Genomic DNA, 25,267 nt, shown 5'->3' with positions numbered 1-25,267 from the left:
TCAATAAAATAAACTAAATTCTAATATTTTTTGTCCAGCTGCAGTGGAAACAAAGGCTTGTTTATTCAAATGCTGACAACACAGGCCAAAACACCTCAACAGTAAAACTGAAACCCATAAAAAGAAAACAAATCACCATCTATAAATATCTGGCTAAACTATTTTAGAAGTGTTGCTTGAGAATAAATCACGCCTCTATAGGAAAATGAAAGAAAACATGCATAAATGAAAGAGAAGAAAATTCCAAAACTTCAAAAACTCATCTCAAAATAGGCTTGGAGAGACGGGGCAAGTAACAGCACTGGGGGGGAAAAAATAAAAAAAATATACTCTGTGTCTTCTCTGCAACATCCAGCAGCCTCGGGGGGATTGCATTAAAAATTCATCCCGTGATTTATCTGCACTCTGCTTGGCAGGCCGGCCCCGCCACACTCCCCTATCTTGTTTTATTGTGCACTCTCTTCCTAGCTGTCTTTCAAATTACAGACACGCACCACAGAAGTGTACACATACATCATAATATATAAACAAAACCACGCTCGTGGCTGCACCAAAAATGCCAGAAATGTGATACAGAAAAAGCTACAAACCCATATACAGGGAAGAGTATGGTGCATGCCATCAATAGTCCCAGACTATTTTGTTTCGACAGGGATGACATCTAAAACCTGCTGTAATCAGTCAAGCTTCTAAAGCAGCCTCCCAAAACAACAGGACGCAGCCTACTTTGAACAGAATGACTATTTTTTATGCAACTTTGTATGTGTCCTTTGCTTCTAGTAACTGCATTATCATGGTTTAAAAAGTTTATTAGCCAACTATAAAATCTTATGACTGGGCCCCATGCCTGCTAAAAGCAGGTGAGTTGACAGTATCAGCAGTAGTGTATGTACATGAGGAAATGTGCCATCATATATCATCATAACAGCGTGGTTCCCTAGTAAAACGTTCTGCTGTCAGGCCACACACCTGCCACCCTCTAAAAACATTTAAAACATTGTGAAAGGAGAAATTATTTAAAAGAAAACTTAAATGTAGAGAGAGGCAGACTTCAAACTGTTGGGAAAATATTTCCCTTCCATGTTCCCAAAGGCTGACAGTGTGTTGTGAAAAGAAAAGGTAATGAAACAATACCAAAACTGTGTTTGCCAAAATGAAATTTACACCATCTTTTTTTCTTTTTTCTTAAGATTTTTCTAGGCTCTACTAGCCTTTATTTCAAATTGGAAAAGGGAGGGGTATGAATGCATTCAGGACCATAGGTCAAACCCATGCCATTAGTCAAAAAGATTTTCAGCCTCTGAGCATGGGGCACCCGCCGGTTAATTTAAGCTACCCAGCAGATTCCGATTCATTTACATTTTATACATTTAGTCATTTACATTTCTTTTTTATAGCATTTAAAAACTTCCCTGACATTTACTTCTACCATTTATCAGCAGAAAAGGGGTCAGAATCGCATCATCCTTTTTTCTTCCGTGCGACAGACTTTCACTAATGATGGTATGGACACCCAGTCGGTGGAAGGACAAAGCTTAACAGCACAAAATCAGTGTGTTTGTGTAGGTGCAAAAAAACAAACAAAAAACATCATTAAGACAGAGAAAAAGTGTCAGCATGTATTCATGAAATTCTCTAAGGAATGTCAGTGAAAAGTAGTTTTTGTGGACAATTATGCAGCTTATATTTTGACAACGTTACCAAGGTCAGCATTTGCTGCATTAGCCTAAGCCACGATTAATCACAGTACTGGGTTTGCAACACTGGCATGCGCTGGTCTCATTACCCTTGGTTATTTATGAGCTCGGCCATGTTTCCTCTTTATGCAATGCCCAACCTCAGCACCTTCAGTAACGTCTCGTTTTCTCTCCATCAAGCATTTTTCTTTTCTTTTTTCTCCTTTTTTCCCCTCATTCTTCTACTTTTTCCTTACCAACCACTCTTCCACATACTCACTTTTTGCACCCATTTTTTCTCCTTCCTCTTGTTCCAGTTTTTAATAATTCATCTTCTGCTTAGCTCTCCCCCCTCAGGGGAGCAGCTCCCACTGTCACAGACCAAGACCATTAATCAATCCCTCGTCTTGCTCATGCTCTACCCCTACCTCTCGGCTCTTAACCTCCCTTCTCTAGCCACTTCCCCGCTTCGCACCTCTCTTTCTGCTTTTGACATCTTCTGCTTTTCATCTCTCATGCTTCTGTCCATCACTCATGTTTTTACGGTCTTATATACCCCCTCTTGTCATCCTCTCCTTCCACAGCTTTCTTTGATCCTTTGAGTCATCCTCTCCTCCTCACACAGTAGGTGCTCCTTCTCACAGCATTTTTGAGAGCATTTTCTTGGTCTTATTATGCTTCTGCTAATATAAGGAACAAACCTCATTTCTACACTTATTGCCCAAGTGGACCGGATAAAAATACAATTAAAGAACTACTCAATGTACACCCTTCACAATTCAACAAATGTCAGGTGAAATTGGGAAGACACAGTGTATTCATTTCATGAATAAATTATATGGGTCTCATGATATTAATGTAAAGACATAATAGAGCAAGCGGACAAAGTCACAAAACAAGTGAAATGTGCCGAATACTCCTAATTAAACCATTCTTTTCATCACTACTCTCCTTTTCATCCTCACCCTGACAGTCCTTCTCCCTTTCAATTGTTCTTCATTTTCTTTACTTCCTCTGTCTTCCCCTTTCTTCCGTCTTCTCTTTCTCGCCTTTCTCCGATGATGTATGGTTTCTCATCCCCTATCTACTCTGCACTTGCTTTTATCTACTGCCCACATCTCAGTCTAGTATCAGTTGTCAAGTCTAGAAAATCTTATCAGATTGAACTCTCACACCCTGTGGTCTGGAGAAGTCCTTTCTCCACTGTGGATAATCCACACTCACACAGCCCTCCAGCACCTATAAATAACGAGTGCATTACCATGCCTGCAGGAGGAGTGGTCGCTTGTTTCCTTCCTGCTGACGCCCACTTCTGGAGTTGGCGGGCGCGCGGTCGGGTGCAAAAGCAAAGTTACTCGTCAGGAAGTCGGTGACGTTCCGTTTCTCCTCCTCATGTGCTCGTCTCTCACGCTGGCCACCACTCTGAAGAGGTTGTTTTCTCCTGGACAGAAAAGAAATAAAAAGGAGGAGAGATGGATGAAAGTTTGATCAATACTGCAACAACTGCAGGAGAATGTGTCAAGAGGAAATTGCAGGATTGCAGGATTCCAGGACAAAAATGCAGAAATGTAGATCCAACAAAATACTTGCAATACAGGGAAAAAAATATATTAAAAAAACAGTACATATATAAATGACAGCAAGAGCATCCACACCTTTACTTTTAAACATACACCGTCTAAGCAGGGCTAGCGGGCCTGTCCATGTGTAACAGATCTGACAGACTGGCTGATGAGTCCTTTTGCAGATAAATGTGGACACAAGCACAAGGACCCACATGGGCCCTCGTTCATATTTCATGATCTGGCCGGGGTCTGAGGGAGGGGATGCAATACAAACATGTACTTGTCCCCACGCACTGGGTTACACACTTAAGCCGAACACACCCTCCTTAGTTTACAAACTGACACGCAACGAACAAACCAGTAAGATGTATTTTAAATCTCTTTTTCTGAAGAAAGACGGAGCCGTTACAATCAGAAAACATTTGTTGGAAATGTACTGTCGAACAAACATTTGCAGTTAATGATGTGCCTCTTTGACTGCCGCCTTTTTCTGCAAATCTGACAGATCACCTCCTACAACCTATTGGGCTCTAGAGCCTTTTTTCATTTCCCATTTGGCCTGACAACAAAATGTGCACATAAAGATATTGAGCAGATATTTTAACAACTAAACACCTTACATTAATACCAGTGAATTTTAGAAGTTAAGGACCTCAAGATAAAGAGTTAGTGCCATTAAACACAGGGCATTAACAGTGGGAAACGGCTTGGAAATGAATATAAATATGACATTTTTACAACACAGTGAGCCTTGAAGTACGTAATATCTTGAGAATCGTGAAAACACACCAGTTCATTGGTAAACGAAGTGGTGCAAAAAAAGTTGGTACAGGATTTCTGCTTTAATTCTTTCAACATTCAACTCACTGGAGGGTGATCAAAGACCGTAAAGACAGGACATAAAGGAAGGAAAATAGAGCTGGACTTAACATTATAATGTTCAGTGTTTGGTGCAACATTGTGATGCAGAGTTCTCCTACCAAACACATGTTTGACAGGAATGGTTACTCTCACCTCATCTGTTATTCATTTCAGGCAATAAAAAAAAAAACTTAAGTGCCAGTAAATAATGAAAAAAAAAAAACTATAAACAACAAGCTCTTCAGAGTATACACACACACAAAATAAAAACCCTTCATAGTTTTCTGATTTTGCTGAAATAGCTAACAACTTTGTAAGAGTTAAATTCAAGCTAGTTTTGACATCTAGCTTTCGCATAATGACTAAAGATTAAACGTGGTGTTGCTGTGAAAACACATGCCAGTTTTATCAGGACTGGGCAAGCAAATGTTAACAGATACACAACGTTCCTATTCACAACATGAAATGTCAACAGTATCATCACCGATGTTGCACAGGTACATCTGGCCACACTCACGCCCCATCAGTGACATTTACAGAGCTGTGCATGTTCAAATGTGCTCACATCGGCTGCTTTCTTAAAGGACTGTCAGATTTGTGGGTTGCACAGTCAGGCGAATACAGCCACATACAAAAGTGCTCGTTTTATTAATGAAAAGTGTCACTTCAGCGATTGATATAAACTGACATTTAAATCAACAAATACACATTGGTTCATGACATCAGTCTTCATAGCTGAACTCCTTTTAAAAAGGCGCAATTTGTACGACTGTTAGTTTAAAATCTATTCATAACATTAAAAACTACAATGGTTCATGTTCCAATACAATACAGCTCCAATACAACATTGGAGCTAGCTACTACTTGCTATGAGAGGATATTGCGGTGCATTGATATTTCTACCAGAATGTGCAGCCTTCCCCCCACTGTGGGCCTTGTGTTTGTTCATTCTCACCGGTCTGGCAGCGGATGCATAAACACATGCTCATGTCTCTTTACGAGTGAACAAAGTTTTTTTTTCTCCGCAGAATAACACAACCATCTCATTTAAAAATAATTTTCTTTTGTCCACAATTCATCCAGTCTCAAGTTTTTTTTAAGGATCCACTGCACACCAAAATGTGCCCAATTAATAGCTCTTAGGGAGTAGTAAACAAAAGTTCCTAAAATGCATTTTTACAAAGTTTTCTGTTATGTGTAGACGCTGTCGCTTCATTCTTTGAGTTAGTTTTCCTTAGAATGGGACAGACATTCAACAGATACACATGAACAAACAACCAAAAAAAACAGAACAACTTGAAGCCAAAACCAACTCTAGTGCCAGAGTCTGATTACCTGGTTTGAGCTGCAAAAACCCACAACCTCTGCATTGCAGTGAAAAGTAAAACAGTACAGACCTTTAAGGGCCAGAATCCATATATTTAACATAATAGTCACCAGTCTGTACCTCTATACTGTTCATTTTTGACTTATCAAAAGAAAAGTCTTGTAGTTCTACATGAATCACAAGCAACATTCTTCTAATACTCCCAATGAATAAACATCTCTAATGCGAGGGGAATCATGAGCACTTTGACACACGCAGGCATATTTAGGTGCTGTCAGCGGAAAAATAAACACTTGCTTACAGTTTAAGGATTTTCCTTTAGTGATGCTTCCTTCAGAGCTCAGAGGGATAGACAAAGTATTAGAAAATAAATAATTAGAAAAAAAGAGGGGAAAAAGAAATTGCGAGACGCTGTGAGAACTTAAGAGGGAAGAAAATAAAACAACTAGCAAATAGGGGGCCAAAATAAGGGAAGCATTAAACTACAAGGCAAATACAGGGTGAGAGACGGAAGGGGCAGGGATAACCAACAACACAAGATATTGAGCTAACCCCTCAGGCGAACAGACTCCAGCAGAAGCTGCTCCTCATTTTCTCTCCAGCTCTCACTCTCTAAGCTTCTAGCCTCAGGCCTGCCACAATGACAATTACCTCCTCAACACACCTGGCAGCGACACTGTCTGTGTCTACTCGTGTTTTGCCAGTTACCTCAGAGCCAGTGCTCCTTGCTGGAGGCGGGTAGGCTTTCTTCCAGCATGGCTTGGCCACTTAAGACTGTATGCACATGATTAGAGAGCATACACACAAACACAGACAGAGATACAAACACCCAGCCAAGATGCATAATAGCAGTGTGCCAGCCCCCCATTCGATTTTCATTATCAGAACAATTCAGTCATAAACAACACCACCAATTCCATCCCACAGTTTTTAATCTCATGGCACTTCCCTTCTCATCATTTTTCTGAAATCAAAGTCAAGTGTAAAAGAATAAAAAACACAGAGCGTTGTAACTTAAAATAAAATATAATCTATATGTTCTTTGAATTGAATCTCCAGCAAAGCCTTCATTAAAATAACTAAATGTGGCCTACAGTAAGCTATATCCATTTCTGTATCCCTTTGGGAGATTAAGTAGACTGGTTTCCACCATGCATGGTTGCGTTTTGCCTGAACTCTTTCAGCCCGTTTGTTCATAACTCTCCCACGGTTTTGTCTTCGTTGGACTAACACTGATCAGTTATTACATTTCTTTCAGCATCCACCCACCATTTCTTTCACCGCCAGTATTCATTCCCATTTTATTCCATTTTTTTTTTCCATTTTCTCCTATTCACACCATGCTGGCTGGTCATTAAAGTGTGATTGTGTGTTACTCTCCTGAGAAGGGGAGGAGAAGGGGGGGGGGGGGGGGGGGGACTGGCGGAAGCCCTGCCTCATTAACGCCGGTGGTGGCTCGTGGGCATTAGCTTATGAACGCACGCATGAATAGATTAGTGCGTGGCATACACACGCAGGCATGTGCACAGACACCACAACCCCTAAACCTCAATCTGGTCCCATGGTTGACACGTTGGATATATTTTTCAAAGAACTTTATGCATGAGGGAAAACTCACACCTGTGCTGTGTCCTTCCTTTGCCAGTCAGGCAGAGGAAAAAAAAAAAAAAAAAAAGATGGAACATGCTGAAAGATGACGGAGAGAGAAAGAAGAACTGGGGAATTTGCTGAGATAGCTGTGAGTGGCAATTTACACCTTTCTCATCTGATAACCATCAAAGAGGATGAGCAGTGGAAGAGACAGAGTGATGGGAGACAGCAGATTGATAAAAGGCAAAGACTGTGTGCTAATTAGTGTTGGCAGAGCTTGTTTTTCACAATGTATTCCTACTTGGAGTTTAGATTTTGTATTCATGCTTAATAATGCAATAGGATTGTCAGACTTTCAGATCATTACTTCTTCATTATAAAATGCAGTTAGTAGCTTGCAGTTTGACTTTTGTAAGTCATGTACCTTAAATGTGACTGGTGCTTCCTTAAAATTGTTGTATTTGCTCCGGCTGACGGGCTTCTTTTTCTGAATCTACCACCACACAGTTTTGATGCTTTTCAATGAAGCAGATACACCATTTAGCTGAACTTTGCAAAGAAATGAGCTGACATAAATATGGATGGTGTTTCAGAGCATTAGTAGCCAGAGTGTTACATTATGGTGTTTCTGACATAAATGACTCCAGGGTTAGTGGGATCATAACGCCTGCATCTGGGGAAACCTCTGCAAAAGAGTGTGTTAATTAAACATGCCACACAGACAACAACACCCGCAAATAATTCAACTTTTTCAGCTCGAGTGGTGCACAAATAATCAAAATGGATGCCAAATCACGCTCCTATACACATCTCTCTAGCCCTCTCTGTGGTTAGTGTTCTGTAAACAGGTGCAAGCTGACGAAGATGTCTGTTTGCTCAATCTATTTCTCAACTGTGGTGAGACAGCAGAGCAAGGAGAGACTGAGACTGAGACAAATGGAGAGGCAAGTGGTGAGAAACACAGATACTGCTACAGGATGATGCACAGTGAGAGAAGGAGACATAGTAAACAAGGTAAAACACGCCTTGATAGGGAAGACTTATTTCAACTGCACAAGCGATAACAGAGAAAACCTCTCGCATGTTAAGAAGGAGACTATGATGAAGGCATCATCTGCTCTTCTTGAAGATTTAAAATCCATGTCTGAATTTTGATGAAAATGGAGATTCTCTACAAACTCATTTTCATTTTCCTTTCATGTACATCTTTCTCATGTTTTTCACATGCATATCCAAAGTAATTACTCCCTGCAGTATACATTTTTATTGCCTTACTTTTTGCATTCATTTATTCTCAACCTTTTTATACCAAAGGGACATCATTAATACCTCCATATCCAGTGAGGTAGATAAGGATAGACTGGTTAGGCTCCATGTGGGTTTCCAGAAATAGAAGTAGTAATTGAAGTACAATCTGGGATGCATGTGTTTAGAATGGATTTTTGTAATGCAACACCGAGGACCTTATTCTATTACAAAGTAATAAAAAAACACAATAGAAAATGGTAACGCAAACTCAAAACAGCTGTAGAATTTTACAACAGAAATGTCACAATTGATAAAAATATCTACTTATGAAAGTCATTGGTTGTTGGGGCTTTCTCTTCCATTTATGAACTGATTTTCCTCTCTGATAAGAACCTGCATTTCTTTACAGATTCCCCTTGACATCCCTTGTCTAGAATTAAGACAGCTTTTCCTTTGCTAATAAGAATACACGAGAAAAGGAAAAATTTAGTAAAAATAACCATGGTGCGAAAATAGCCCAAGAGAGACGTGCCCAAACAACCTTTCCCTATTCAGAATGTTCATGCTATGCTTTGCTGTTCTGCACAAATGAACAACATAAAGAAAACAAAAAGCCTTAAAAGGTGTCAGTACCCATACACTAGATATCATCTGCATTATGTCTCATTAATGCAGGACTATGCAGCAGGCTCAACACATGCTGGAGGGATATTAGAACAAGGACACCAGCGGGGTTGTGTCAGGTATGAACCACACGCCCATAACTGGCATCCTCATGTCCTGTCCTTTCTTAGTTGCATCTTTCTCAAACACAAATGAGGTATCTATGCTCTGAATAGGATTTAGACTGTTACCGTCTTCCTCAAACATGATAGTAAGTGTAATTACCAGGCAACCAGTGAAAACACTGTTAGGAATTTGACAATTAAAAGATAACAGTCATGTTGAAGTGCTCAAACTCGGGAAGCCCTGTGGACTATAATTCCAGCCATTTTATTAAGATGGATTTACCCTTGATAGTCGGTGTGAGTCATATTCAAACCTTTTAAGGATAGATTTAATGCGTTTTTTTTAAATTTTCAAGTAAACTATAACAACATATCGGTTGTTGGTTCTGATCTTGTGATATGTAATTTTTCTCTATGTTTAATTAACTTGAACACTAAATTTTCACATTTTAGGGGCATAAAAAGGAAAATAGGGTTACTGTTCCTTAAGTTGAGCAATGAGTACTTTTGCTAATGACAATAGCAAACTATATTTTCACCTGACAATTAAAATAAAAAGCATACAATTCTTAGATCCACATTCTGAAGAAAAATGCAGATACAGACGAATAGATCTGTTTCATGAATAAGTGAAAACAATCCTCTATAGAATCATGGCAAACCCACATCGACACCACTTGCAAAATATACACACACACACAAAAGCAATTACTTCTCCTACTGACCAGCATGCTGATTTCCCCAATGATCTCAACTTATGCACCTGGTCTGTTCCATCTTATTTTAGCTCTCCTGCTTCTTTTATATTTCCCAATTGTTATAAAGTCAATGATCAGTCTCTGTTCCAGTCTTCTTGGCATAAAGCTACAATGCGTCATCGCATTTAATTTCGCTTGACATCCTTTGCTTATCATTTATTTTTTAAATCATGCTGATGGACTAAAAGTAAAAATCCTAATAAATAAATAATAAAATAAAAAAAAAGAACCACAATTTCCTTCGTAAAATGATAATCGAAACAGGTTCAGAATTTTATTTTTTTTTTTTTTCACTAAATGCACTGGTATAAAAAAAAATTAACCCTGTGCCAATTACCCTGCTGATGTGATCTGCCAAAAATCAGGGCTCAACTATTCAGCTTTCAGCCTTTAATCACAAATCTTTGGACATTTTGAGAGCCTGCAATCAAGAAATACGACCACCAAACACACTGTGTACACAAATGGAAAGTTTTTAAAAGGTATTCTCAATGGTATCAGCAGAACAAAGATGGGTCATCTTTTCTGAATCCTGACCACTGATGAGCCTCCATTTTATTCCCGCTGTTGTCGACTCTTTTTTTCCCCCCCAAGTGGGAATTTTCTCACGACTTCAAGTTTCAGGCTACAAAAACGTGTTCACAACTTGCGTTGAAGAATGACAGTTTTCAGCGACCCTGCATATGTCCTTATTAATTCATTTTTTTCCCCATGCTCGACTGCACTGTAGTTCTGCCTCGTCTGGGTCCGGCTGCAGGGCAGGAGAGGTCAGTGCACAGAGAATTGATGAGATGGCAGCAGGCAGAGAAAATGCTGATGTTGCTTCTGGGAAGGAAAATAGATAACACTGGCAGAGCAGTGTAACTCCCTTTGGTCGAGTATCAAAAGGGAGGGATGTGTGCAGAGTATATGATGGTGGATCAGACTGAAGGAAACTTTAGGCAACATCTGTCAACCCAACTACTCATCTATCCGTATAGATACATTTACAGTATAGTATTTGCACTGTATCCACATCATATTACTCAGCTCAACTGTGTGAGTACTGTCCTGCGTCAGTATGAGGAATAAATAGACTATCACTATGCCAGCACTGAAGCATGCTACGACTGTGTGTGTGTGTTTGTGTGTATGCACTCGTGGGTTCCTGCTGTGCTGATTTCAGCAGGAACAGATGGTCCTGCCAGGACCAGGCTGAGGCTCCACAGTCCATAGTCTGTGAGAGGACTTGTGAATGTGCGTACAGTGTGTGTGTGTGTGTGTCCTGCTGATTTTTCTCCACTGTTTTTCTGCAAATAATCTGTCGCACATTTCCCGCTCCTACCAATTTAACATCCCACTGCACCCACACATAGACAGTGATAAGTAAGTGTAAGAGATATCTTAGTGGTCTTTGGTCTACTTGTCTCCTCCGTTGACACTTAGCAGCTTAATCCAGCATGAAAGGCTCTTCACTGCTAAGCTCATGTTTGCCAACACACAAAAAAAAAAAAAAAAACTGTCACACACCCACCACTCAGGGTGTGTGTGTGTCTAAGCTGGTTTGTGCATATGCGACTCTGGTGTCACATTTAAGTTATAATAATAACAAATTAGTCCTGTAACTGACACACAACCAGGTTACATGAGAGTATGGTATTCATCGTTAAGCTACTACTGTGCTTGTAACAACGCTGATATTTCTAAAAGAAACTGACGCATAAAGATTTCTATTTGGAGCATAAAAAGTATAGAGTGGCATATGGGCATCTATGGGATTAGAAAAATCTTAGCAAATCTCACACACAGTTGAAATCTAGTTTGGATATAATGATGATCTTCTATCATCCCCATCGTGGAATGAAACTCTACATACTGCAATGAGTTTCAAAGATAGGTCAAAGACCTAAAACAGGTCACAAAAATTTGAAGTTGTTATCTGAACAAGATTAAGGTCATCGCAATTGTTAGATGTACACTTTATGTTAAGAGCTGAGAAAAGGATTGTAAAGATGTGCACTAATTCCCTTATAGGCTTCAATAAACAAGGGCAGGTTAGTCAGCACACGCCCACTTAGTAAGTCAGAGATATAGGAGGAATGGACAAATCACTGTCTATTGTCATTAATAAAAGCATAACATGGCTGCGGGTGGCAGATGAGCCAGATGTATTTGTATTACAAAATCCACTTTTCATAAACTGTTTTTTAATAAGAATTTCACAAAACGAAAGTGTACCTGGTTATCTGGTCTTTATGATCATCACCCACTTAAGCTGCTATGCTCGTCTTCCTCTCCGTTACTCAGTTCAAACTGAGAAAAAAATTCTTGAGTATAGACAGCTTTTATCATTCAGCTGAATAACTGAATTCATTAACCTTGAAAATAAATCAATTTCAGGAAAATTTCAAAGGAAAAGAAAAAACATTTCTCTACTTGTATAGTTCAAATAATGCTTAAGAGATCTTAGAAAAACACATACAGCACATCTGTTGTGTACTTTGCTCTAGAGACAGATGAGATAACTATGTTTGAGTATTAAATCTGTCTGATAAAAGTATGCTTTTGGTCTGTCTTGCAGCTTCGTTTTCTCTTCCTGCATCCTTACTTCTTCATCTGCACTGCTTTAGCCTGAGCTGATCAGTGCCTCCATTCATTCCAGGTCAATTTGGGCAGTGTGCTTGATATGGCTGCGTCATTACACGCTTCCTTCCTGTCGGTCTCTCTGACTCAGGGGAGAAGACGGAGGGAATTAGAGGGAGAGAGGATCATGAGGACGAATTGGATTTCACGAGGGTAGAGGAATGCAGAAGGAAGGCTAAAAACAAGAATGTATAAAGGGGAAAGTGTAAACATGACTCAAATACGTGAGACAGAAGGTTCATAGTATGTGAAGGAAAGCGTGCAACACGATGTGGATATTTGGGGTGGCGACATAAGAAAGTGAACAGTGAACAGATTTAAATGGGAGGGTGTAACTGTTTTAGAAAAGAATAATGGGGCTATAATGTCAGATGTAGAGAGGATATGGAGAGAACAAAGTAGAGGAAGTGATGAAATAGTGAATAATGGAGGCTAAAATTGCTTCAGGAAGAGGGAAACTGCAAAGATTCAAAATATCGTAGATGAAGGGAAGAGGAGGATGGGAGGCAAGGGAAGTGCACAAAAAGCTGACTGCCACATTTTCAAACTGATAAAACAAACTTCATCAAGCCACAAGAAAAGGATTTGTCATGAATAATTGAAATTACTTTTTATGAATGATCAAAATTGTATTTCTGGTCATTTTAAATTTCCACTTTGTCTTAAGGGCTGTAACTGGCTAAACGATAACTCCATTAAATCCACAGATTAAGATTTAAAAAATTAAAAGGGAAATTCCAGTAATCGCAAACTTGAATTGTACTTTTCTAAATTTGCACTCATCTAACAAGACTCATTTTCAATGGTTTCAAAATGTAAGTCAGTAAGAACCAATGTTTTGGATACAATAGTAAAACCCAAGATTGAGGTTGGACGGTCGTGCTTTAGCAAAACCACTGCGTCAAGTGTCCCAATTAGTAGCTCCTCATTTGAAATGAATGGAGACCATCTGCATAAATAGACTTTTTCTCACAACAACATCACCTGCCTTTATTACTGTAGCTCTAAACTTTTAAGGTAAATTTACAGTGACGCCTGGAAGTCTCCAGTCTGAGCCGGCAAACATCAAACTCATGTAACGGACCGATGTCTTTCCAGAGATGATGTCTGAGATAGTCGCCAATATTGAAGTTATTCGTGAAAAGCAGTTCTCTCCATTATTCTCGTGCAGATGTCCACGTTTGTAGTTGTTATTATTTTGAATTTCTCCCTTAGGCAAAACCTCTAGTTTCTTGTAAGGGCAATTTGTTTTTCTGTTTAATTACAACCATTAGCAACAGCGTCAGTACCGCCACTCTCTGGTGATACCACACAATCTGAGTTATTTGCTTCAAACCAGTCGATGGAAACGTATCCGATTTGTTTAGCGAGCATGTTCATAGCTCTCTATGTGCCAATGGTTAGTAACACTGACACAAACTTTTCCAACACCAGAATATATCTGCTAGATTCATATATAGTCTGCATCCTATAAATATACAATAATTAACGAATGCAATTGTTACAGATATTGTTAGAAATTTACATTAATACAGAGGGGAAATTTCCATTTTAGAACGTAACATTAACTAATAAAGAGAGAGAGAGAGAGAGAGAGAGAGTAAGAGAAATACATCCTCAACTGTGTGTCTCAAAGAGAAGTTTGGTCACTTCTTATGTGAATGATTATGGCTGAACTCAGTGCAAAAAGAACCAAAACAGCGAGTGAGTCACAAATTCCACCTCTCTGCTTTTTAGATTTGATTGCTCATACCACTGGGAAAGCACTGCCTGAGAGAAAGGAGGAAAAGAGTGTGAATGAGACTCATCCTCAACTTTTCCCTTTGGGACTGTCACCATGGTTACAGAAGCATTTCCCACTGAATGTGGGACAAACATAAGAAAGAGCGAGGGAGAACAAACAAACAGAGACAATGAGATGCTCAGTTGTGTTAGCCTAGGTAAAAATGAGTGATTGTAATGAAGACAGCATATTAAAAGATACTTACAGTAAAGAAGTCAATTCCAATGCGGTATGAGCGTCAATCAACACATATCCTCAATAGAGCCTTCAGGATGCCATTAAGAAAGCTCATCTGCCAAACATAGCGCTGAAGCTAGCTAACCACAAGACACTTGATCTCCAACAGAAAACACGTAAGGTGGCAGGAAGAAGCAGTGACCCAATACGCACTCTAATGGAAAACAGAGACCAATGAGAACAAACAGCATCAAGAGACTATAACATCTCATCTTACAACCAGACAATCACGCTCCATCTATATTTCAAGAGCTATGGAAAACTGTAACAATGGGCTGTCCAGATCCAAGATTAGTGGAGGGCACCTTTAATGAGGAGGAGGGCAAACTGGGATCCTGTTTCCTTGCTGGTGGCCTAACTACAGTATCACATTTAGACAATTTGTTCGAGTTCGGTGACAAACCTTGAGGAAAAGCCATTGATGTTGTGTATCAAATCCAGTTTTCTTAATTTTCTCATTATGTGACCAAGATAATTAATCTGAATCAGTTCTTGATTATCTTCTCAGTGTCATCTTTCAGGTCACATTCCATATAATATTATACGTATATATATCAAGTGTGACAACTCACTTTGCTCTCTTTTGAACACCTCATTTATGGGACTCACCATAGCTGGTACCTATCTATCTAAACAGTGGGTGGGTGGAATTTGTTCTCAGCATGGGAGACAATCGTCTCAGTTTTTCTCTGCAATATCTTCGTCAATATTTGCATTAAGTGTAGTCTACCTTTCAGGATGAATTATTCATGCTGAACAAAGGAAAACGACTTGCAATGGTTGGTTCTGCTAGCCATGGACCTACCAAATGTGTGTATGCGTGCACGTCTGCTCAGGTGGTTGAGTGAGTGTCAGTGAGCAAGCGTGAAAGAGAGAGAGTGTGATGCGCTCTGCTGCGCTCACTGGCAAAGTCACTGCTTTCTCAAGGACACTGCGGATAAGGGGCAAGAAAGAGAGAAGGAATGACACATGAAGAAAAAGCAAGAGGGAAGGAGGAAGAATCACAAACACTTGATCATAAAAGATAAAGAACAATGACAGCAGTGAAGTTGGAAGGTATGACGAAAGAGAAGAGGGTAAAAAAAAAAAGGAGTATAGCAGAGTGAGTTCATGGGTATTTATTAAGATCAGTTCCTGTGAATGTAAAAACAAAACTGATTCTTGTTGGGAAACCACAAGGTGCAAGGTACATGAAATAACCAGTAAACCTGTTCAGGCTTGTTCAACCCACCTATGTGTAATAATGACTGTCACTATGAAGAAACGTATCAGATACAGAGGTCAGATTTCAGCACATGTATCTTATTTTAGCTTGATAATGATTTCCTGATTCACGGCCTGAACCTCTGAGTGGCACTAATACAAACTAAATTGAGTGAATTAACACCGACAAGTGGAGCATATTTTTCAGCCTGGTTTGGTCTCACCAGTGATGTAGTAAAACCTCTACAATGATAAATTATTTACACATGAACACACGCACACATAGACCCCCAAACAGTCCCACAGAGATGATAGTGGGTAACATCAGCTGCATAAAAGCTACTTTACATACTTAAGTAGGCAGTTTATCAAAGCAGACTGAAAGCTTCAACCACAGGGACTGAACTCCTGACCAGCTGTGATCAAAGAGTATGTCTAACCTAAGTGGACTGTCAGGGGCCAACCACAATAGTGACAACAAGACCACGATCATCAGGTGACGCTTGTTTTTTTTTTTGTTTTTTTAGATGAGTAAGATATGGAAAGAGGCAGGTAAGAATGTGAACAGGTGAGCTGACAGGAGTGTGTGGGGTGTAAAAAAGGCCATCACAGGTGTCAATATATTGTTGAAATGGAAAATCAGTTTTACAACTTAGCGTGTAACAGACCCTCTGGTCCGCTAAAGGATACCGTGTCGTCAGCGTCACATTTTCACTCACCTGACTGGAAAGACAACAAACTGTTGTGCAACTTCAGCAGAGAAAGGAAGTTGTTTCAAGGAGACGTTATTGGTCACACAGGATGCCGATTTGTCAGGTCTTTTGTGTTTTAGCCACAGAGGATAACCTACACGATGGAATCTCCTGTGATCTTGTAAGAGCTCTGCTGCCCTGGAAGGTAATCCAACACCCAACCTCCTGAGTGAAAGTCCGGTTTTTGTAAAGTAACAGAGGAGAATTTGGCAATGTTTTTGCTAAATTCTAGGACCACTGTCATAAAAACAAATTTTGCGTAGGCCCACATCAATTTGTCATCATGTTGAAGAGGCCACAAAATGCTATCAAAAGACCACAAAAATGTCGAGCGACCGTAGAGCAAAACAGTTTGGTGCAGCACTAGAAAACAAAGTTCTGAAGTGCATGTCAGCCCCGGGCGCTCCGGGGTAGTTTCAGGCCCGGGAACGTGCACAACGAGTTAGAAACTTCTTTAGTGTCGATTCAAAGTCTGTTTTTCATAGTCTGTTTGTCTCCTTCCTTGTATGACATATTTGTTTGTACAGTCGTTTCCTGTTTGGTAAAATGGCATATTCATGCTCCATTCCAATTTCTAAGTACATAGATAGTCCCAACACAGGCTGCCTATCTATGAATGGCACTGCATTCTCTCCCATCACCTCTCTACAAGACGTTTGAAACCTTGTACAAAGTGTAACAAAGTAATCCACACTGCATAGTGGAAACCACCTCTGACAAAATGATAATCATGACTCTTTCAACATAACTCCAGGCTGATAAAGCACATAAGATGACAAAAAAATAAGCAGGCAAATGCACCCGGTCTTGGGCTCAACAGAAGTGTGAACTCTCTACTACAGGGCTTTCTTTTGTACTCTGGCTAATTGGGCCTCACTGTATGTAAAGAGCCAGCACACTGAAACAGTACAAAGGAAGACAGAACTCAAGAAGAAGTTTACATAGATATAAACAGACAAAGAGATAAGAATGAATTCCCCCACTCATTCAACTCACCTTCTTTGTCCTCTTATCTGCCCACTTTTTAAGCATCAACCAGTCCGTCTGTCTGCCCGGCGTCACTGTGTCAGGACAGGCAGGGTTCTGGTGTCTACCTGAGAACACACAAGTACAAATGTTGGTTAAAATCAGTGTGACTGAACTCAAATATTGTGCTTGGCTTGATTTCAATCAAAAACGGGGGAGAAAAACAAGAGGTGTGGAAAACAGGGAAACTCATCTATCAGACTGTATGTTTACTGTGTAGAACGTTTTATGCGGCAAAACAGAGCAAAACAGCTGAAGTATGAAAGATGAGAGGATGAAAGACTGAAACCTCAAATAGGTACTTTGGTAAGTGCATATTTAAACTGTGCAATAGATCACTTTTCCTCTTCTTTCCAGCCAACATCAGAACAAAAGGCAATGTAGAACAACTGGTAGTTAGTGGGGACAGGGACAAGAGAAATAGAGCTAGAAAAAGAGAAGAAAAAGCATGAGAGAGGAAAAATGGAGCAACCGAGGTAAACAAGAAATTATTTGTGAAAATCAAGGAAGGACAAAGTTTCCCAGACAACAAAATTTGAAAACCTGCCTTTAAGGGAAAGCTGTCCCTCTCTTTTTATTTGTGTGCGTCTCTGTAATAACAAAAAGTTTTACTCTGCTTTCTGTGCAATCAAAGAATGAGCTGAACTGAGTTCCTTGGTATCGCAGAATTTATGAAAATATCCTGTTGTTTATTCCATTCCATTGACTTTGAGAAAAGCTGCCTATAAGATTTTCTGCCAAACTCTTCCAGCATCAGCCCCTTTCCAAAGTTTGTATTATACACACTGCTTAGCCATTCCTCTTCCACAATTTCAGGGACTGAAGACAGCTGCAAGCACATAAGGAACCTACAGCTCTACACCTCTTTGACAGTTTAAATCTCAACATTTTAAGTCGTATTTCCTCTCATCTCCAATAAAACTTCTTACGTCCAAAACCATTTATTCTATTCTCTCTCATTATGAAGCTTTACTTGTGAAACAAAGCAGCACTGACAGTTGGGTTTGTATTAACAGAGTTCTAACATGTTAGCTCACAGGCTTGTGATCAGTGTTGATTTAGCATCATCAAACCCCGATTTATGTGCAGCAGCAGGACATCTTTCTCCTTATCCATATTTCATCAGTCCACGGAGTTTGAGAGCATTACATCAGTCTGTCACCCCTATAGCAAATTGTGTTTAGACGGCAGATGGCAAGAAGTGAGGCTGTAGAGAGCAACAGATTGGGAAAAATATTAAAACTGGGGCCCTGGCATCAAATATCTAGTACTGCAACCTGCCTTGATATGCATATCGGTTTAATTATCAGCCACGATTAATTGATGAACCAGCTTGTCATTCAATAATCTTGCTTGGGCTTCATTCATATTATTGTAAATCAATAAGACAAATGCAGATTACTGGACCACAGGGAAACATCAGACTATCCTCTCTGATTGGTATCATGTGCGCCGTTGGAAGACATCTTAACTCAGAGAAAAAAGGAATAATCCTACGGACCACATGCCTTGCGGCGTACTGCAATCAATAAATCACAAGTGTCTCAAACAGACAGAGGTGATCTGGAAAAACCAGGCACAACGAACTGAAGATGGCACACCCTGCCACAAATATGAGACAGCACCTAACAGCCAGAGAAATCAAACCAAAGCAATTGTACGGTATTTACTGCGAGTTGTTTGGACAAGCGGTCACACCTTGCAGTAACGCGGCATATCCGAGGAGGGTGTTGCTTTGTGTAATGGATGTTGTGGTCCTGCAAGACAAACTGGTTCCAGGTCTAGTCACAGTTCTCATTCATGGTAACAGAAAAATCACAGTTAGGAGCACACTGCAGTTGGTGAACATACACAAACTCTTCTGCACATTTATTCACCAATGCCTATACTGTCAACTAAAACGTAGCTTTATAGAGTTCATTCTGCACCACAAGATTTTCACAGAAAATCTCACAGATGTCTTTTTCACAGATGAGCTTCAGTATGGCACTCAGATAGAACATAAATCATTTCTTGAACCATTAATGGGCGTGATGGTCCATTTTGAGACTGATCAACATTAAGCCACACATTTGTATTTGTTCTCCTTGAAGCACTTCTGCAGGGGTTAATGAAGATAGGCAGTACTACCAGATATCCAACTCCTGTGACCAACATCAGAGGCTTGTCAGTCATAGACTGCCAGTGTTGGCCACTGCCACTCGAGTAAAGAAAAATGCAACTAAAAAAACCCACATTAAGTCATCAATCTTATGTGAACCCATCTGAACATGTACAGAACCAGATTCAGGATCGTCCATTAAGAGCCTATTTGACACATTTTACAGACTTAACATATTTTGTGAGTTCTTATCAGGGTGGGGACCTTCACCATGTTTTTTTTTTTAAACTGTTATTTCACAATAAGGTCAACGCCTTCTCTAAACAGTATCCCATTATGCCTAAGCTTAATATGGTGTTCCATCACTAAAATGACTTATTAATGAAATGTGACATATTGGACAATTTCTAATTAATGATCTTAAACAGACCATTATATCAAAATTGCAGTTAATGAAAGTAGTCAAGAGATTTTCTAAAGCCGTCAGCCCGAGTGCAATCAACATGGGATGTGCCTTCTTTAACATATAACTCACGCAATTTTTAAATGCGTTTCACCATTCAATTTGTTAAATAAAGATCAAGTGAAAATCCCCTTCTATGATTCATGCATTTTAATAGTAATTATGATGTAACTGAGTATCCCTATCCTCTCTCTGTTTGAAATGATTCCATGTAATCCTAATCCTGATAATCTCTGTTCTTAAATCATTTTCATCACATCGACGCTCCTGCACAGACTCACCCAAATCAGATTCATTTCAAAGCATTAACAATTTGCTGAATTAATTACGCTCTTCTGACACCAGTATGCGTTTGCATGTGCGTGCTGGAGAAGTATCCGAATGTGAAGATAATCTAAACATTAGAAAAGGTCACAGAAATACACTCAGACGTTGCACAAAGCCCCGTGTGATCACCACATAGATCTGGACTAACTCAGCCATCGATTTATAGTTCCGATCCAGAAACCACTAAGGAGTGAAGGAAACATGAAGACAACATGTGGAAGAAAAAGAGGGATTGAGGGCAGGTGAGTGGGTTGTAATCCATTTGAAGACACAACATGAAGCAGAATTCAGAGACGCCAAAGGAAGACAAATAATGCTGCTGTAGGGTATCATTAAAAAAGACAAAAGTTCAAAGCATGAGATTGAGTTGGTTGAAGGTACATAAGGAAAGGGAGTGCAGAAAAAGTAAAAGATTCCAGGAAGTTTCCTCATTCAACCTGTTGTTCTGCATTGTTGTGAATCAGGAAGCTTTGTTGTTCCTCCTTCAACACAAAAACTAAAGCAATTCAAGCTCATAAAATGCAGCCACTGCAGAGTACTTTACTGCTGAAGGAAGTCTGGAGAAAAATCAAATAGCATTCAGTTGCAAAAGAGATGATCTCATGATGAGTTCAACTAAATAAGAAAAAAGTAATCTACTCTGCATAAAAGCAAAAAGTCTTAAATGGTGAGATTAATATCCTTTTGACAACATTGCAAATACTTTCATTCAAAGTGAACAGCCCAACCCAAACATGAAGCTTGATCATTAACCTAACCTTAGTTCATATGTTAGCTTAAACCCTAATCAGGACTTCACCCATGTTCTATATTATAAGCATATATATATATATATATATATATATATAACAGAATTAGGTCAGAGGCTTCAAAAATAAATATATTATTTTCCAGTAGTAGGTCTTTAAAAAAAGATCATTTGTAAAATACTAAGAAAAACTGAACAATCAACAGTGTGCAGCACTCCATGCTGCACCTTTAAGTACTTCAAGCGTGGGCAGTATAACTGAGAAATCCTGTATGGAAATACCAATAAACGTTGACACTCAAAGAAAGGAAAACATTTTTTTCTGATATAGGTGTAAATTATATGTGCTATGGAAAGCACTTTTTTCCCCTCAGTGTCAGCAAATATATTTCAGTAAGAAAACAAAAGAGACCCCATGTAATTTTTTTTTTAACTTCAGTTACAGATGTCCTGAAATCAGTAAAATATTGAAAGAAAATGGTACATAAAATTAAAATGGAGAGAAAAACTGTTCTGCATTGTGATCAGTGACACAGGAGCCAAACTCCTAATAACAATGGCAAAAGATCTGTTCAAAACTGGTAGATCTTCAATAAATGCAAAACATTAAGCCCAGTCATGTAATGCACTCAACTATTATATGGTGTATTAATGCCACAGGCACTCTGCATCTGCCTTGCATCTCCCCTATAAAGTGTTTAATTTCATTCAATTGACCATGTGAGTGTTTGCAACTAGTGAATAGGATTCAGTCTTTTTACAGGTTTATGGGCCACACTGAGACATGGTGGAGAATGAACTTTGTGAATGCATCACTTTGGCCAGACATAGCGCTAAAACACAACTTAAATAGAAGGACAGTAAGGATCTTCATCTCTGCATTTTCTCTCATCAACACTTGTATCTATACACACAACCAGACAAACAGTAAAGGAGCGAGACTGACTAACACTTGCCCTGGGCTTCAGACAGCAGCTCTTAACAAATCCAGGCCTTACCCAATCACTTCCCTTCTTTCTGGGTTGCCATAGCTACTGCCTGCCTTGTCTGTAATTTGGGAAGGGTGAGACTTTACCACTGTGTAAGTGTGTGCGTGTGTGTGTGTGTGTGTGTGTGTGTGTGTGTGTGTCGCATGACAATCCCACCAGATAGGGTCTCAACACTTCCCATCTATCAGGCTTACAGTCACACTCCTATTGGATGTCTCAGATGGAAAAGGTGTGAGAGGAGAGAGGAGCGCTTGGCTGAGAGATGGGAGTCTTTGGGCAAAGTCACTGCAGTGTGGTGGCCTCACATGTGTCATCCCATTCAGTACTGTAACCACATTTAAAGTGCATAGACCTACACCACTATTTCTCCATTCATAAAAAATTAATTCAAAAGGTTTCTGAAATGAATATGAATGTGTTGTAAAAATAAACTAGTAGTGCTCCTAATATCTTAGTTTGTGTAGCAGAATTTCAGATTTTCTTTTAAATTAAACACAGGGAGGAGAATTATAATAGAACAGTGGGTGTGTGCATTGGTACAGCCTGGTTAGCTTTACAAAAACATAACCTTCCTCAGTAAAATGATCCATAATCATCGTCAGCAGAGTTATGTTAAGGGAAACAATGTAATATATTGGGCCATTTTTAACATATCTGAAAAACACTAACAGAGTAAAGCACCTCGAAGCTGCCGTGAGTCAGAGGAGGCAGTGAGAAAAATGAGTGAGAAATTGTGTCTGTGTGTGAATAAGCCAAACAGTGAGAAAACCCCAGAGACTGCATGCATCCTTCACAAGTTATAGGTCAGCTAAGTCAGGATGGAGCTGTGTGTGGCCTTGGTGCACGCATGTTTTCAGAGGTGCGAACTATAACAGATGGCATCTTGCAGATTTCAGTGTGTGTTTGCCATCCGGGCGATGACAAGGATGATATGAACACTTGAGGATCGACATATCACTAAAAACGCCCACCATCTGCCCGCCAGCAGACAAACATAAACACAGTCTTCTCTTTCTGTGCTATTTCTTTATCTCCCCGCACTGCTCCACTTTGCTCTCCAGTTCTAGCTTTCTGCAGTGCTGCCATCCGTCATCATTAGAAGGCGAATAGATAACTTGTCTGCACACTCTGTCCCCTTCACTCTCTAAAGAGGAGAGGAGAAGAGAGGAGAGGAAAGGAAAGGAAAAGTGGATGGCAAGGGGTGAGCTATAAGGCATAGAAAAAGCCCCGAGGGAAATGATTTGGTGACTTTAGATTAGAATGTGTGAGATTAAAACTGTCACAATGCTACTAATATCTCTGATTCTCCGAATTGGACACGATCACTGTACCATCTGAGGTTCAATCCTCAACCCTGCAATGTATCTACAGTGTCCTTGGGCTAGAAATTGAACCCCCACGATGCCCCAAATATGTTCATTGGTGTGTGTTTGTAAAGGAAACAGCTTATATGTAATAAGAAGTGCCACATGAGTGTTTGTCTGAATGAGAAACACATTGTGAAGCGCTTACATGATAGGAAACAATATCATACTGATAAAAATCAATTAATTGATTAACCTGGGACTGACACTGTCAGTTTTTAAAAAGCTAGAACCTTAAACATGATAGATCATAATTCAAATTATATCAGCACCAAAAAAAAAAAAAAAAATCATTCTGTCATATTGATTTCTCCAATAGTGCCATGTCAACAGAAAATTAGTCAAGTCTAATATGCATATGATTTAGAAAAAATGTCATAGGTCTTTAAACATTATTTCAATAGCTGCCATGATTGTACTTATTTGTTTTAGTTTATGTGAATAATCCTTTGTGGTTTTACTCAACCTTATATGTCAATGTTGAGCAATCCAGACTTTATCCTGTGCCAAACACAGCAGGAAATTGATTGATCTTCACATCCCTAAAGGAGGACGAAAGATCAAAGCCATAGAAGCCAAATATAGAATACCGAAGTGGAGAGGAAGAACAGGATGATACAAGAGAAGAGGATGGCAACAGCTAAGATGGAGGAGGAGAAGCGAGGAGGGAAACATACAGATGTGGGGAGGACGATCAGAGGACAAAGTATTGTCTCCTGGTAATATGTAAAAATAACTCCGCTGCTGCTTGCTGCTTGGTGATGGAACTAACTAGGTCAGAGAATTCCCAGAGAAAGAGAGACAGGAGTGAGGGGGAGAGGTATCACATTGATTCAGGCTGTGGTATCAGTCTGAGGCAGAAGTCAGTCTCTTCACTTCAGGCTGTTAGGGATGAGGGGTGTCTCTGTGCACTTCCATTCCACGTATTTCTACATCCAGCTATCCGTGCATCTTTCTAATAGACTGCTCCGCTTACCCTGCCCTCCCTTATCTTCCCATCTCTCCTTTTCTGCCATCACTTGTTCTTTTGTTTACAACCTCTTCTTCACTTCTCTACTAATATGCACGTTCTTTATCACGCAAGCTTCTCTAACATTCTGCTCCTCAGTTCATCTCTAGCAATTAACCTGACTCCCACTCACCCTCCCCCCTTCATTATGCCTCTTTTCTTTTACTGTAATTCACCACACGCCCACTACACGGGTAAAAGGAGAAATCTTAGTGTGTGTAACATGTAAATTAATCTATTAACAATATGCCATCTAATTATAAAGAAGTTAAGCTACGTGACACATACTGAACCTGCAATAATGATGGTGAAATTGACTGATATCCCAGTGGGAATGAGAAGAACTTATTATTCTGCAGCTTGTATTATCATTATACATACTTTCATACCTCACCATGTTGTAATAGTTCTTATTCAAGTAACTTTGGTTGGCATTTTGAAACATTAATTAGTTTGGTTTTAATTTAGTTAATGAACTAACGCAGTTAGTATACAGCAAAGTTAATTTCAGGTAAATCATTCATGAGTTTGGGATTATTCTTGAGAGATTTCTTACGTTTTGCATTAAATTCACTCACATCGTTTGCACCCGTTATTATATTCCTCAATTTCTGTCCGTACTTGTTCCCATTCCCACCCATCAAAGCCATGCAATCTCGCTTGTCTGAATAAGACCGCACAGAAGCAGGCAACCAATATTACTTTCAGGCATCATTCTTTTTGGAGCACCTGGAAATAGATTTACTATATGTGAGCATTACAAAACAATTTCCTAGAGATTTCTCCTACGTATTTCCCAGCCATACGTACAGCATTTGTGGGCTTTTTGTTACCGTTTATACAACAAACTGTGTTGAAATTCTAAGAAATACAGACAAATTGTTCACATA

At 39.5% G+C, this 25,267-nt stretch overlaps 1 protein-coding gene across 6 annotated transcripts in view; it reads right to left on the bottom strand.

Annotated features, from left to right (window-relative positions):
- strbp (spermatid perinuclear RNA binding protein) overlaps window positions 1-25,267 on the bottom strand; it is a 175,055-nt gene that overhangs the window by 136,668 nt on the left and 13,120 nt on the right. For 4 of the 6 annotated variants that reach the window (XR_011909093.1, XM_072372481.1, XM_072372485.1 and 1 more), the window contains exons 2-3: window positions 17,347-17,444; window positions 2,938-3,114 (exon numbers count right to left, since the gene is read on the bottom strand). Coding sequence is in view for 5 of the 6 variants with exons in the window: in XM_072372481.1 (XP_072228582.1) it covers window positions 2,938-2,940 (3 nt within the window). In the remaining variant the exon portion in view is untranslated. Of the gene's footprint in view, window positions 1-2,937; window positions 3,118-7,443; window positions 7,520-17,346; window positions 17,445-25,267 lie in introns of those variants that run through there. The other 2 variants (XM_072372483.1, XM_072372484.1) reach the window with 2 other exon arrangements.

Source organism: Leuresthes tenuis, unplaced genomic scaffold, assembly GCF_036924035.1.
Source record: "Leuresthes tenuis unplaced genomic scaffold, fLeuTen1.0.hap1 SCAF_19, whole genome shotgun sequence".
Lineage (NCBI taxonomy): Eukaryota > Metazoa > Chordata > Actinopteri > Atheriniformes > Atherinopsidae > Leuresthes > Leuresthes tenuis.
This window is presented reverse-complemented; position numbering and strand designations above follow the sequence as displayed.